The sequence below is a fragment of the Onychostoma macrolepis genome, chromosome 15 (genome assembly GCF_012432095.1).
Source record: "Onychostoma macrolepis isolate SWU-2019 chromosome 15, ASM1243209v1, whole genome shotgun sequence".
Lineage (NCBI taxonomy): Eukaryota > Metazoa > Chordata > Actinopteri > Cypriniformes > Cyprinidae > Onychostoma > Onychostoma macrolepis.
Genome location: NC_081169.1, coordinates 17,393,437 through 17,407,093, shown reverse-complemented (window position 1 = coordinate 17,407,093; position 13,657 = coordinate 17,393,437). Strand labels below are relative to the sequence as shown.

General features: G+C 36.4%; 1 protein-coding gene across 1 annotated transcript in view; it reads right to left on the bottom strand.

The window, feature by feature from the left end:
- rtn4rl1b (reticulon 4 receptor-like 1b) overlaps positions 1-13,657 on the bottom strand; it is a 161,800-nt gene extending 148,143 nt beyond the window's left edge. Inside the window, exon 1 of the mRNA XM_058799833.1 lies at positions 12,899-13,657. Within this exon, the coding sequence (XP_058655816.1) occupies positions 12,899-12,911 (13 nt within the window). The 5' untranslated portion in view covers positions 12,912-13,657. The remainder of the gene's footprint in view (positions 1-12,898) is intronic.

Here is a 13,657-nt window from a genome sequence, read left to right as displayed (position 1 = left end):
GTGGGGAATTTTAGGGGTTGTGTGAGTTTATTAGCATAATAATATTAGCAGGGTTTGGACAATGAAAACCATAAGCATTTTAAATGTAAATCACTTGTAATTCACTTGAATGATGGTAAACCTTACAGAAATACTATACCATGCAAGAAAGCTCGTCAACCTGTTCAAGTTATGTTCTGGAACATGGTAAACCAGCCCCTGTTAGCACACGTATATCACAGAGACATCTATTTAACATCTGCATTTCCATCTGCAACACGTATTTGCTCAGAGTGTTTGCTCATCTGCAATACGTCTATATCAGATGTCAAATTTGGAAGATGTTTTTAAGATGTTTATGATTTAGAATGTATGTAAAACTGACATGATCTTAAAGATGTCTATCAGATGTTTGTATACAGCAGATTCTTTCCAGATGAAGCGCTGGACATCTTGCAGACGTACATGTGCTATTCGGGAGGTTAGCCTGTCAGGATGACTTTAGCACATTTGGTTAGCTGATCAACCAGCTTCAACTATAAAACCAGCTAGCACTGTAAACTGGTTTTAGCTACACAGCTAACAAGGAACATTCTTACAACTTTGGCCATTTTGGTTATCTGGTCTTTACTAATGCTTTTACTAATCAAAATGTTAGCACAATGTTATTTATACATCGTTCATGGAATGTTTTATTTCTGTAACGTCAGTTGAATATTCATCTAAATTTAAATCTTACTACTTACTACAACAAATTGTAAAGATAACATTTTAAAGTCACACTCCCATAATATTTGCATATTCCTTTAATGTTCGCACAACCAAGCTAAAACTGAACATTTTAAACATTCAGAGAGTTGTTCTTTTATTTTTCATGGAGCGTTTAATTTCTGAAACATTTTAGTTGGACATTTTTTTATTTTTTTTTTATTTTTTATGTTACTTGTTTCAGAACATTCAGAGAGCATTCAAAAATAACATTCTCATAATATTTCTAAAATGGAATGTTAACCAAAAAATATTTTTAAAACGTATTGCAGTGTAGTAACGAGGATCAAAATTCCCTTATAATGTCACAGCAATGAAATATTTCTTTGATTTAACATTACTTCATGTGACCAACAGCACCATGCTAACTGTAAACTGAAGCTAATGTTGAAAACATAAAGGAAAATAGTCTTTGAACTGTGAAGGCCTTGTCGCAACTTGGTTCCATTTGTGTGTAAAAGCTTAAACGACCCCTGTCTATGACCCTAACCTGTTGTGAATAATGTATAGTTTCAGAGTAAGCACAAGGTAGCTCTTCTTTTACTAAAGCATTGTACACTTCTTTTGAACGCCAAAGGCAGAGAGCAATAGAAGGGAAGCTTAAATAATGAAACTGTTACAGAGAAAAATGTGACCTGGAAAGGTCTGGAGGATAGAAAACACAGCTTTTCTTCTCTGGAGAAAAAAAATAAATAAATTGCTAAATTCATTGAAGTACAGGACTAAGCCTGCTTTATGTTGTGTGCTTACAGTTGACTTGGCAGCCATCTTGAAAACTATACATATATATATATATATATATATATATATATATATGTATATACTGTGTGTGTGTGTATTGGGCTGGTAAGTCCTGCATGATTTTGACCACACTGACAGTAAATAGAGCCTTAACTGCCCCTCTGTCCTTCCATAATCAGCCTCTGCATACTGTAATCAGAACTTCCTCTCCACTTCTTTCCAGCAGTTTTCCTTTAAATCTCCATTGATGGAAGATCCTTCAGTGAATCTCATAATTTCTTTGTGCAGTGAGCTTTTAAAGAAGGCTCTCAAAGACTTGAATTAAGCAAAGTAGAATGCAAATATAATCAAAGTGATTGAAATCAAGTTCCAGCTCCCTTGGTAACATGAGGTCTTGATGTTTAGCCCAAAGATGGGCACAAAGGCATCAGTGAATACGACCTTCTGATTGGCCGACTGAGGTTGGTTGCTGGGCTTCTCAGAAAACCTCCTGATCTATCATGGGAGAGAGCAGCCGTGACAAAGAAACCAGTTCCATCCATTAATATCCTGAAATAAGCGAATGTCTATCCTTGCAGCTGCAGCTTATACCTCATTTTCATTTCTCTCTCCATTAAATTTACATTTTACATACATTCTCCTTGTCTCCTCTAAAAAATATGTTAATCCACTACAAAATATGCATCTCTGTGGCATCTCTCTTTTGTTGCAATGTTTTTCTTTCATTGCATTACAACGCTTTTTTCTCTTGCTCTGGTGAGGCGGTTTTGGGAGTATGTGGTTTAAATGAAGAGACACAGATGGGGGATGAAACAGGGTTTATTGTGGCCTTAAAGCACAACATTCATAGGGGAATATGGAAGTGTAAATGAGCTGCTTGGCACAAAGCGTTCACTTGCTTTTCTGTTGTTTGTACTAGATGAATTACTGACATGGCTGTGCTACAAGAGACAGGGGCAAATCTGCTAAACCAACGGCTCTCCCAGAGGTTGTCTTGACACTAAAAGCTTCAATCACACTTCCTGAAATAGAACATAAAGACTTCAGAGTCATGAAAGTAAATAAAAAGCTTCACTACTGGACGAATCAATTACAGCTGCAATCTAGGTCATGTCTTTTTATAGTATTGAAAATTAAGTCTTAGTGTGTAGCACATGCAGTCTAGTCTCTAAATTAAATTGAATGAAATTAAATCAAATTAAATTATTTGTGTACATACAATTATTAAAATAATATATACAATTTTAATTTAAAATATTTATTTATTATTCATTCATTTATTATTATTATTATTTAATGAATTTAAAATAAAATAAAAGAAAATAGCAGTTGATTTTTTCCATATTGCACAATGCTAGTGTGTTGTGTGTGGTTGTCAGGGTGTTCTGAAAAAAATAAAAATAAATTGTGCATTTCTATGTGGTTGCTTGCTGGCCCATGACAAAAGAGCCAATCCACAAGTTTCTATGATTTTTGTGGTCACCAGATATGGATGCCAATTAAGGTGGGCTGCAGGTAGCACTGGGAGGTTTGCATTCCCATAGCACTGTGTGCACTGAATGTCTCACACTGTTATAGAAACTACAGCAGTCTCACTCAAGGGCGAGTGGCCTCCTGTGTTAATAAGAAAGCTCATGTCTGTATGTCTGTATATCATTTTCAATCTACTCCATATCCAGGGAAAGAAACATTGTGCATGTATGTGTTTCATTTTAATGGCTTTTTGTTCTGAAAACAATGCAGTTTGGGATGAAAAGATGAGAAGTGTGGATTTTCATCATAGAAGCTGACACTGCTGTATCTTTCATTAAAAGCTAATAGGTGTTTTGAGAGTGCACAAAGATACAGAGATATAGAGATAAAGAGAATGGGATACAAGATATTAGATATGCAGAACAAAGCACACAGACCGATGAAATTGCAATAACCTGAAAACCAGCCAAGGTCCAATTGCAAAAATGAATTTCTACTGTCTATAAATATGGAGGAATCCAACAGTTCTGTTCGCTGTTGACATACAACAATGTGTGTTTTAAGAGTCAAGAGCATGGCTGAAAATATAATTGTACTCATCAGTTGTATTTTGAGTCCATAGTAAATCAGACCATCTTTTCTTTGTTGATTTTTGAATTGTATGCTGAAATATCTCTACATGTGGCCTTCACACTGTTGTTGAGAGGCTAATTCAGAAGCAGACCTTGACATCATGCACACTTATTCAGGCCAGGGTTGTGCATTCAGAATTTAATTAAAAATGTCTTCTAAATTAGCAAAGGTACCAAACAGGATGCAGAATGAATGCAAATTAAAATCTTAACTAGAACATAGATTTGAAACAGAACACTGCAGCGGTGTGTGTAAAGGGCACAGAGGTTCCCAGGGGGTTGGGTTTTGAGTGACAATATTTGCCAAACTCAGTATGTGATTTGGGAGATTTAATCTATGGTTTATTTGCACAGGAAGTAGTTTAACATTTCATGACCTGCCTTAATGTCAAAACGGTAACGGATGAGACACACAAGCGTACAGAGGCTTGTGAAGACAATCATGGAGTGGATGTTTGCAGCAGTACCTTTGTTGAAGTAAATATATTAGTGTTTCTGTCTTTTATGTAGCAAAGTGTATCGAGCCCCTGTAAAAACCTGCGATAACGTCGTATAGACACCCAAAGGAAATTTTATTTCTCAAAGATTGTTCTTTCTCCAGAAGGCTTGGAATCTAACGGAGAACTTAGTCGCAGATGTTTCGCCAAAAATTCATTTTGACACTACTGTTGACTTACAGTAAGAGCACAGAGCTATAAAAGAGATTGTGGATTATATAACTCCAGTTATGGTTTTGGAAGAATTTGATTAGAAATATTTGAGTTCGTATTAAAATACAACATGTTTTATTGCAGATTTTAATCTAAGGAGTATCCAAACACAATTGTAATATTGTCGTAAGTCTCAGATTTTGCCTTATGTTTGGACTCTTTTGTTATATTCTTATCTCCTATTGTAGTCATTTTATAGTTTCTTTTCTGATTGGTTTCCCTCGACTGTGTCTCCAGGTGTCCCTTGCTATCCCTTGAGTATTTAAGACCTGGTTTCCCCGTGTTTCATTGAGGTTTGTGTGTTTTGAGTTCCTGTTCCTATTTCCCTGATTTTCTGTTCTTTTTAATTTACCATTAAAATAGCTGCTTTTAGACCTTGCCTTTCATCACAGATATGTTGAAATAACTTCTAGAGAAGTGGTCCTTTATGATTTGAAGGTCTCCATATCTCCAAAGCAATATCCAAAGAACTCCTATCCCCCGAATTTGCAGTATCTCTTCCATAATTATGACAAAATTAATTGCTTTAAAGCTTTTCAGCTATTAACAGCAATGGGGAGCATACATTTATATATTTCATCCAAAATTCATTCACTCAATTCAAGCTGTCACTTGGGCAGTACCTTTTCATAAGGTACATCTTTGTACCTAAACGGTCCATTTTGGCCTGTTATTAGTACCTAAAAGGTACCACCCAGTGACAGATTTTGCACCTTTTATTGTGTTTCCAGATGTTTCAAAACTGTATGTTCTTCAATAAAATAATTTTTTTAAAGTAATAATAAGAATTTTAATTTATTAAAATTTTATTTCTTTTAAGTCATCCTTCACTCTCAGAAAAAAGATAGAAAAGCAGTCACTGAGACGCTACCCATTCAAAGGGTACTAATATGTACCATTTAGGTACTAATAAAGGGTAGTGCCCCAGTGACAGATTTTGTACCAGTGTGTGGCCCACTTGGAAGTTTTCTGATGCCCCTAGTGGGCCCCGGCCCCTTGGTTGAAAAGCACTGCTCTAGATTGAGATTATTTAGATTTTTAAAAATTCCATTTAATCTCTATTTAATCTTATTTCTGTCTATTCTAGGCAAAAAAAAATAATAATTTTAAATGGATCTCACTTCTGCTTTTTCTTTCACACAGCTTTTTCTTTCCATCATACATAAGGTTAAACATAGATATGGCCGTATTAGCTTTTAACTGGAGATAAACAGGCTCATTCTGCCCCCAGGAGGACTGTGTGCCAGACACCCCACTGTAGAGTTATTGATAGAATATCTTGGAGGGAATGCTGATCTTTGAATTGGCTTCAATCATACAATGAAGATCCTGCAGGCAAGAGAAGGCCTTATAACACAGAGGAATTGTCTCTTATTTGGTGCTTTTTCTCAGCACCTCAATCTCTCATTCAATCTGAGCTGAGAGTAAAATGTGAAAAGATGCCCAGCAATGACAGAGATTCCTTCTATGGCCTCGATCCAAGATGATGATCGGGTTTGTCTCAACATAAAGAAAGTGACTATTACCCCATTCACATCTCTAGTTTCTATATTATGTCCCATTACTAGATCATAGAAGAAAGCGTGATAGAAGTAGAGACCCAGGAGAGAAGCAGCCAGAGAGAAAAAGTAAAGCAGGAGAACAAGAGGGAGCCTAAAAATGACTCTGCAAGATTACAGTCAGATCATAGTTTCTGGCTATTATAAGCTCCACGCTGAGAGTTTTATAATTAAACAAACCCATTTACTTCAATCAGAGGTAAAGATTGTACTAAAATGGACTAGACTCCAGACAGATACTGTTTCCATAATTTCCATTAAACACTGCGGGAACATGAAACCTGCAATATGAGCCATGAGGAAATGAACAGATTCTGAAGGTCACATTAAGAGCACAGTTAAGAGAAAGCATGATTTAAGCGTGTAGCTGTGTGTGAGTTTACCCTTGCATATACACTGATTTATGCAGTGTACCGTATATCTTTGCATGGCTGCTTCAATTCGCACACACTCTCTCTGGAATTTATGTGTCTCCCTGATGATTATCCAGTTCCTCAGCCAGCGCCATCCACATGTCATGTGTTAGTAGTGCAATGTGACAGATGCCAACCAAAGCCTGCAGGGAGGACAGCATCCCTGTCTCAGCACTCACTGGTCATGGCACTATGGGAATGAAAGCATCTCTCAGGTGGGTCTATCAATGGAGCATTAGAACGCTTGGGACGACTGTCAACACTGTTGCACTGTAATATCCTTTCAGGGCATCATGCACTTTTTTTTTCTGAAGGGGCACCAGTGATAATTCTGGCTTACTTACTGCCCTAGGCCAGAGAAAACATGACCAAAGAAACAACTTACCTGTAGTAGTTGGTTTAAAAAAAACCCGGTAAAAACAGTTTACAATTTAAAATAAATATTTTCTCTTTAATATATTTAAAAAATAAATTATTGTAATGGCAAAACTGCATTTTCAGCAGCAGTCCTCAGTGTCACAAGATCCTTCAGAAATCATGTTTGTGCAAACAAAATCCGATTTTTTAAGGACTATTTGATGAATACAGATTTCTAAAGAAAATAATTTATTGAAAATAGAAATCTTTTGGACTGTCTCAGTGTCACTTTTGATCCATTTGAATTGCCATTGCCCAATAAAAGTATTAATTTCTTTATTTTTAAATTTATTAATAATTTAAATGTATTTATTGTTCTTTTTTTATCTCACCGACTGCAACTTTAAACTGTAGAGTAGCCTATATTTTGGCTTTATATACACTATATACTGTACTATAGTTGCATTAAAAATTATATAAATGTATTTTTTATGCAACATTAAGCTGAATTTTAAAAAAAATCTATAAAATCCAATCCAATCTACTTTGAACTGACTTTTTTTTATTAATTAAATCCAAAAAAATCTGATGGTACGTGGTTACTTAGTTGAAAAAAGATGATATCTTTTTTCCACCTCCCTTTCTTTCTACTCTACTCATCTCCTAACATCAACGGACCTTACGTTGACATTGACCTTTCCACTGCAATTAGCCACTTAATCAGAAATTAATTATTAATATTAACAAAACCAACAGGGCTTAGGGTTGTTTGTCTCTCTTACCTCATTATCATCCACTAATGACCAAGCCAGCATCTCATTTCCACTCCAAAGACAGAGGAGAGATATTTGTGCTGAGATTTCAGGTGTTGGTAAAGGGCATTTAGAGATGCCACATGCTACGCTGGAGACTTCCTCCCTTCTGGACACCACAGCAGCCAGAAAATGTGTATTTAATTATAGTTTGTGTATGAATTATGAGTTAATGAGAACATTGTTGCAAGATGAAATGTCAGCTACAAGCATCCGGATTTCAAACTCATTCCGTCTTAACCATTACAATGTACCAGCATCAGTCTAATGCCAATGGAAGTCAGCCTTATGGAAAAGAAAAACAAAACACTGGGTTCATTTGTTTATGTGGAAAACAAACCAAGCAGATAATATATGAATAAAACATCAATCCTTGTCCAAACCAAATGCATCCTGTGCTCGGTTTGAACTGGTCAGAAGGTGCACAAAGATGAGGACATAAGTAGAGAATGACTCTCATTAAAATACCACTTCCTGTGCTACTAATTACTTATAATTACAGAAAGCTGGAATGATAAGAATTTATCTCCCTTGGGACAGGGTAGGATGACAGGCAAAGGCGCTTGCTGGCCTCTACGCTCATCCTTTTGTCATTCAGTGAGTGTCCTTCAGGAAATTAGCTGTTTGGCATGCAGAGAGGTCTGAGGCATGTTTCATAACTGTGTGGAAATTGAAGTCTAGTGATGTGATCAGAGCCTGTGTATTACTACTTAAAACTACTGAATTACACTGAGCTCAAAAAATATTCTGTCATTAATTATTCACTCTCATGCCGTTCCAAACATGTAAAACCTTCGTTCATCTTTGGAACACAAATTAAGAAATTTTGATGAAATCTGAGAGCTTTCTGATACTGCAAAGCCCAGAAACGTAGAAAGGATATCGTTAAAATAGTCCATGTGACAACTGTACTTTTATGAAGCTATGAGAATTCTTTTATTCACTATGAGAAGATATGAGAAGACTTTATTCAACAATTCTTTCTTTTAACCATTGATGTCACATGAACTATTTTAACCATGTTTGAGCCTTTACCGTGGTAGTTCCCTTGCTGTCTACGGAGGGTCAGAAAGCTCTCAGATTTCATCAAAAATATTTTCATTTGTGTTCTAAAGATGAAGGTCTTACGGGTTTGGAACGACATGAGAGTGACTAATTAATGACAGAATTTTCATTTTTGGGTGAACTAGTTCCTAAAATGCAAGTTTGATCAAACCATGTTTGACCACCCAGCTAAAAAAAAATAAAAATTAAAAAGTCTGCATGCAGGGTTATATGCGAGGCATGAACATAGTGCCTGTTTCAGTATATTCAATATGTGGATGACGGTCAATATTAGGAAATATCAGATCGTTAGATGACGCAATTGACCAATCAGAATCAAGTGTTCCAGAAGGTCATGTAATAGAGTCAACAGTGGCCATCCACTTTTTCAGCAGCCTTGGTTCTGTCAGTATTTTTCCCATTTATTTTTCCCATAGGAGTTTTAATAAAGTCTTACTTATATGTTATAAGCCACAAGGTGAATCACAACATTACTAAATTCAATTTGAAGCAAAAAAAGTGTTTGAAAATCTAACAAAAAAAAAATGTACAAAACTGTGAACTCCCCTTGAGTGTTGCGAATGACAATCAAATGAATAAAGTCATTCGCTATGGGTAGGCGCTAAAGTGTGCTTGTCGCAATTCTCTGATTGGTCAAGATTTCACTGCACAAACATGGGCAATGTAGTTTTTCACCAAGAATTCAACTGTTAAACATGATTACTTAAAAAGAATTTGAAATCATGCAGCTTCAGTGAAAGCATATAACATCAATTAACAACCATGTAGCTCACAGTAGGTCTGCTTTTAAAGGTTAAAAGTTATTGTTAAAAATCAATCAATCAACTGTCACTACTGTAGCCTATATGAGAAAATGATGCTGAAGGCTGATTGTGGTAAACATATAAGTGATAAATGTGAAGTGTATCACTTTTTTAATATTCAAATATTTATTCATATCCCAGTTTATTTTAAAGTGACAGTTATAAATAAGCTATCACAAACAAGCTCAACCAGCAGTGTGCATTTTGACCGAACAAAGGTAAGTCTTCCAGAAACCTGTTTGATTATGTTTGGAGCTGGAAATTATCAGGTTTTTACAAATAATAAGGGGTATCCTGTAGCCCAAATAACAGTACTGAGCAGGTGCAGGCTGGAAAGGTTGTCTCTAGTTACTTTGTATTTCAGTCTGAGGGTGTTTGTGGTGATGAGTGAAGGTCTCAGAAATGGGGAATATGAGCAGCTGTGCAGGAGAGTGGTGTCAGGCCACAGGTGTTCCCTCTTTTGCTTACCAACTGCAGCTCTCCTTTCCCATCCATCTGCCCATAACAACGCTGTCTAGGATCATGTCTGAATACCTAGTTTCTCCACTCACAGCTGTGTAATCATAGCTAATCCACAAAAGAGTTATTTCTCTCATTTCATTGCAGAGGTTTTGCAGGGAAAATCTTTCTGGTTCGGTTGCAGGTGTGGGCTGTGCCTGATATTTTGAGCAGAAACAAACTGGATCCACTCGAGCACAGAATATATTTGTCACCGGATGTAGATTTCCGGGCCTGACAACGTTTCAAGGCTGAATTTTAAAACGAGGCCATTCTCTATACTGATAACTCAGCACAACAAACCAATTACGGTCTGAAGCACTGCTTTCAGATAAGCATCTGAAATCTGAATATACCGTGTCGCATCATATATACATGTTTCAATTTAAATGCCTGTCAGAAATTGTGAAGTGCAAGCAGAAGATAGAAAGAAACAGAAACAGAGAAATAGGAGGCAGTCTAAGAGATGGGCAGGATAAGTGTGGCTGCACTTTTCTTTTTTTTCTTTTTTTCTTAAAACAGCCAAGACCAAAACATGCCTGTGTGTGTTTAAGTGAGTTTGGGAGGAAATTGAGGAAGAAATTTCAGGAAATTGGACATCTTACTAGCAGAAACAGCACAGCCCTGCTGAGACTAGCACACAGGGCACTGCCACAAAACCAGATTGCCCAGCCGTTTCTGGAAAATGTCATACTAGTGCATAGCATCTGATAAATTCAGAATATTCTCACTCTTCTCTATTTATACATCATAGACACAACAGAAAGCTGCAGAATTTTTCGCTATTTCTGATGCACTCTGAAGTGAAAGGCCAATTAATACCCAACAGAGCAAAGAAACCTCATTAGCCTAAAAGAAACTTATCTGACTTTTAAAAACAAATTTTCTTCATAATTATAAAAAACAAAACAAAACGAATTAGAAAAAAAAAAAAAAACAGTTATTCCATTAGATGGCCTTATAATTTGTGATGGTATTGACAGCTGTTGGCAAATCTAGATCCATTTTGTTGATGCCAATTTAAAGCTTTTCTTTATTGGGGACACTGAGGGTGAGATGCAAAACTACAAGTTTAACCAATTAGAAATGAGGTTGTTGTGTAAAAATATAAAGTTTTTATTTTGTGTTTGTGTATGTGTGTGCACGCGCTACTGATCAAAAGTTGGGAGTCAGTAAGATTTTAAGATTTCAAATTAATTTCCATTTTTGAGATAAATACTCTTTTAATCAGCAAGAATTGATGCTGATTTTTTATTTTTATTTTATTCATTTATTTGTTTATTTATGTTTGCAGTGCAGTGCCCTTTTTTGAGTGTATAATGTTACAAAAAATAAAAACATATAATAAAATTAAATATAAAAGTTATAGATACAACTGTTTTCAACATTGATAATAAGATGTTTTGGAGCAGCAAATCAGCATATTAGAAGGATTTATGAAGGATCAATAATATTTCAAAATATTACTGTTTTCATTGTGTTTTTGATCAAACAAATGCATCTGAGCATATGAAATTTTACTGACCCCAGACTTTTGAATGCTAGTTTGCATATATAATATTCATAAAACTTTTCATCTGCACTTACAACTCTGCTGACTCTACTACTACAATATAATATAAGAAACAAATACAGTGTGTCCCAAAGTATGCGGGATCAAATATCTCCAAAAAGATACTGCAAAACCACACTGTAGCGTTGTACTTTGAGGTAAATGAAAATCAGATCCAGATCAGTTCAAAACCAACCCACTGTTCTCATATCTGCACCACAGGCTCCTCACAGGCATTCATAAGGGGTCTTTAGTGTGCTGTGAGAGGCTTGATAGGTGTGTTTTGTTCCTACGCCAAGTCTATTGAAATAACAATTGTCTCTGCATTAAGCTTTGGGCCTCCTCCGAGGAAATTCGGTTTTCCAGACTGACTCACTATATGGTTATGCAGTCAGCAACCTGAGAGCTTGAGCGTCTGTGATAGTGCCATGCAAAAGGTCTAGAGACGCTTAAATGTGCAGTAAATGGGGTAAGGGAAATGTCCTAGTAAACACTGGGCAGTAAGATCATATTTATGATCTGTTTAACCACGTATGATTTGATCTAGTGCAGTGGCTGTCATTTTTGATCCTGGCACTGCACATTTTAGATGTCTCCCTTATCTGACACACCCTGCTCAGGTCCTGGAGCCTCTAGTAATGAGCTGATGGTGTGTTAAATACGGTTCAACTGGTACGCCAGGTCCAAGACTGACAACCACCGATCAAGTAAAAACAAACTGACAAGTCTTTGCAATAATCTGCAGGTCATTCAAGTGTCTCCCACTGACAGCTTTAGCACTAACCAGTTAATCTATCGATTTACCATTCACTCCTTACACTTCCTCATTTGATCATAAACATTGTTCATAAATAAATGTGACAGACTGTCTGAGCCAAACCTGTTTAAGCCATCAAGAGAAATATATTGGAGCCAGGCAGACAGCACAATGCTTTCTGATGAAAAACCGGCCATAAACTGCAGTGCGGCACCCACCTCTAGCATCTTAAGAAAATATTTCATGATATGATGATGAATATTTGAAACACATCTGCTTTACGCTGAGCTTACCCGGTGGCAGACACACATGATTCTGGGAAAATGATCAGGGATGAGAGCTGTAACAACTTAACAGCCTGCTACATAAACTTTCAAAACCTACTGCAACAAGCATTTTTGTTTTTATGTATGTATATATATAACCTGTGTCATTTTCCATTTCAAACAGCTTGTAAAAAACTATTAAACATTTTATAAAAAATAACACTTTATAATTGTTGCATAACTGCAACAAGCATCTTTATCTATAATAAAAACAATTTTCAAGGAAGAACAGCTCAAGTAGGGAAAAAAATTAATAGAAATTAATGCATTTTTAAGCAGTTATTATTTATCTAAAATCATAAATAAACCATGCTGTGATTCCACACAAGACGATATTTATTCTCATTTATATATATAAAAAAATCAACATTTAAGTATAAATATTCTTCAAATCAAAATTCAACTTATGTCTATTTAAAAACAGCAGGAATAAAAGTTGTAAATTGCACTTACCACGTTTAAACATGTTGGATATTGTTAATTCTCTGTCTGTCCACTCAGGTTCATTTATTCTTGTATTCCAGACTTCACACTGTCAGTAAGATGCCAGGCGATCTATCAAACGTTGTCTGATTTAATCAGAATACATACATGTATGTATTCCTATAGCTTAGATGAGACTTCTCGTTGAATTTCAATTTGGCTAATTTATTGCAGTGCTGATGTCCATTTCATCCTGTGTGGTCCCGAGCAAATATTTCACTAGATGCAATTGAGAGCAGTCCAAAAGGAGAGGAACACATTCTGCAGTATTAATTGTTATCCGGTAAATAGATTAAGCGGGGGCACCTGGTGGTGTAGTTCAGGTCTCAGCGACCCCCACGAAACAAGCAATATTGTAGTATGTTATCCAGAAAAGCTCTAAAAGCTCTTATTGCCAGATACTGACGCTTCTGAGAGTCGGTTATCCCTCTAAAACACAGATTGTTGGGGAAAATCAGCAGATGGTCCTCAATCCGAGCCGCGGCAACTCTGGTGTCGGTCTCTCGCGCACTCTTCAGAGAGACTCTACGCCGAACTATGGGGAGGTGTCCCGCTGCCTCCATACAAAATCTCCAACAATCCACCTTCTTGAAAGCATCTCGTCCATATATTTCGGGTCTCGGGACACGGACAAATCACATGTATGAGCGTTACACCTTCACATGTCGTGCGCGGTGAGTGAGTGGCGGAATGGACAGATGCTGCGCTCCAGCTGAGAGATGCGCGTGT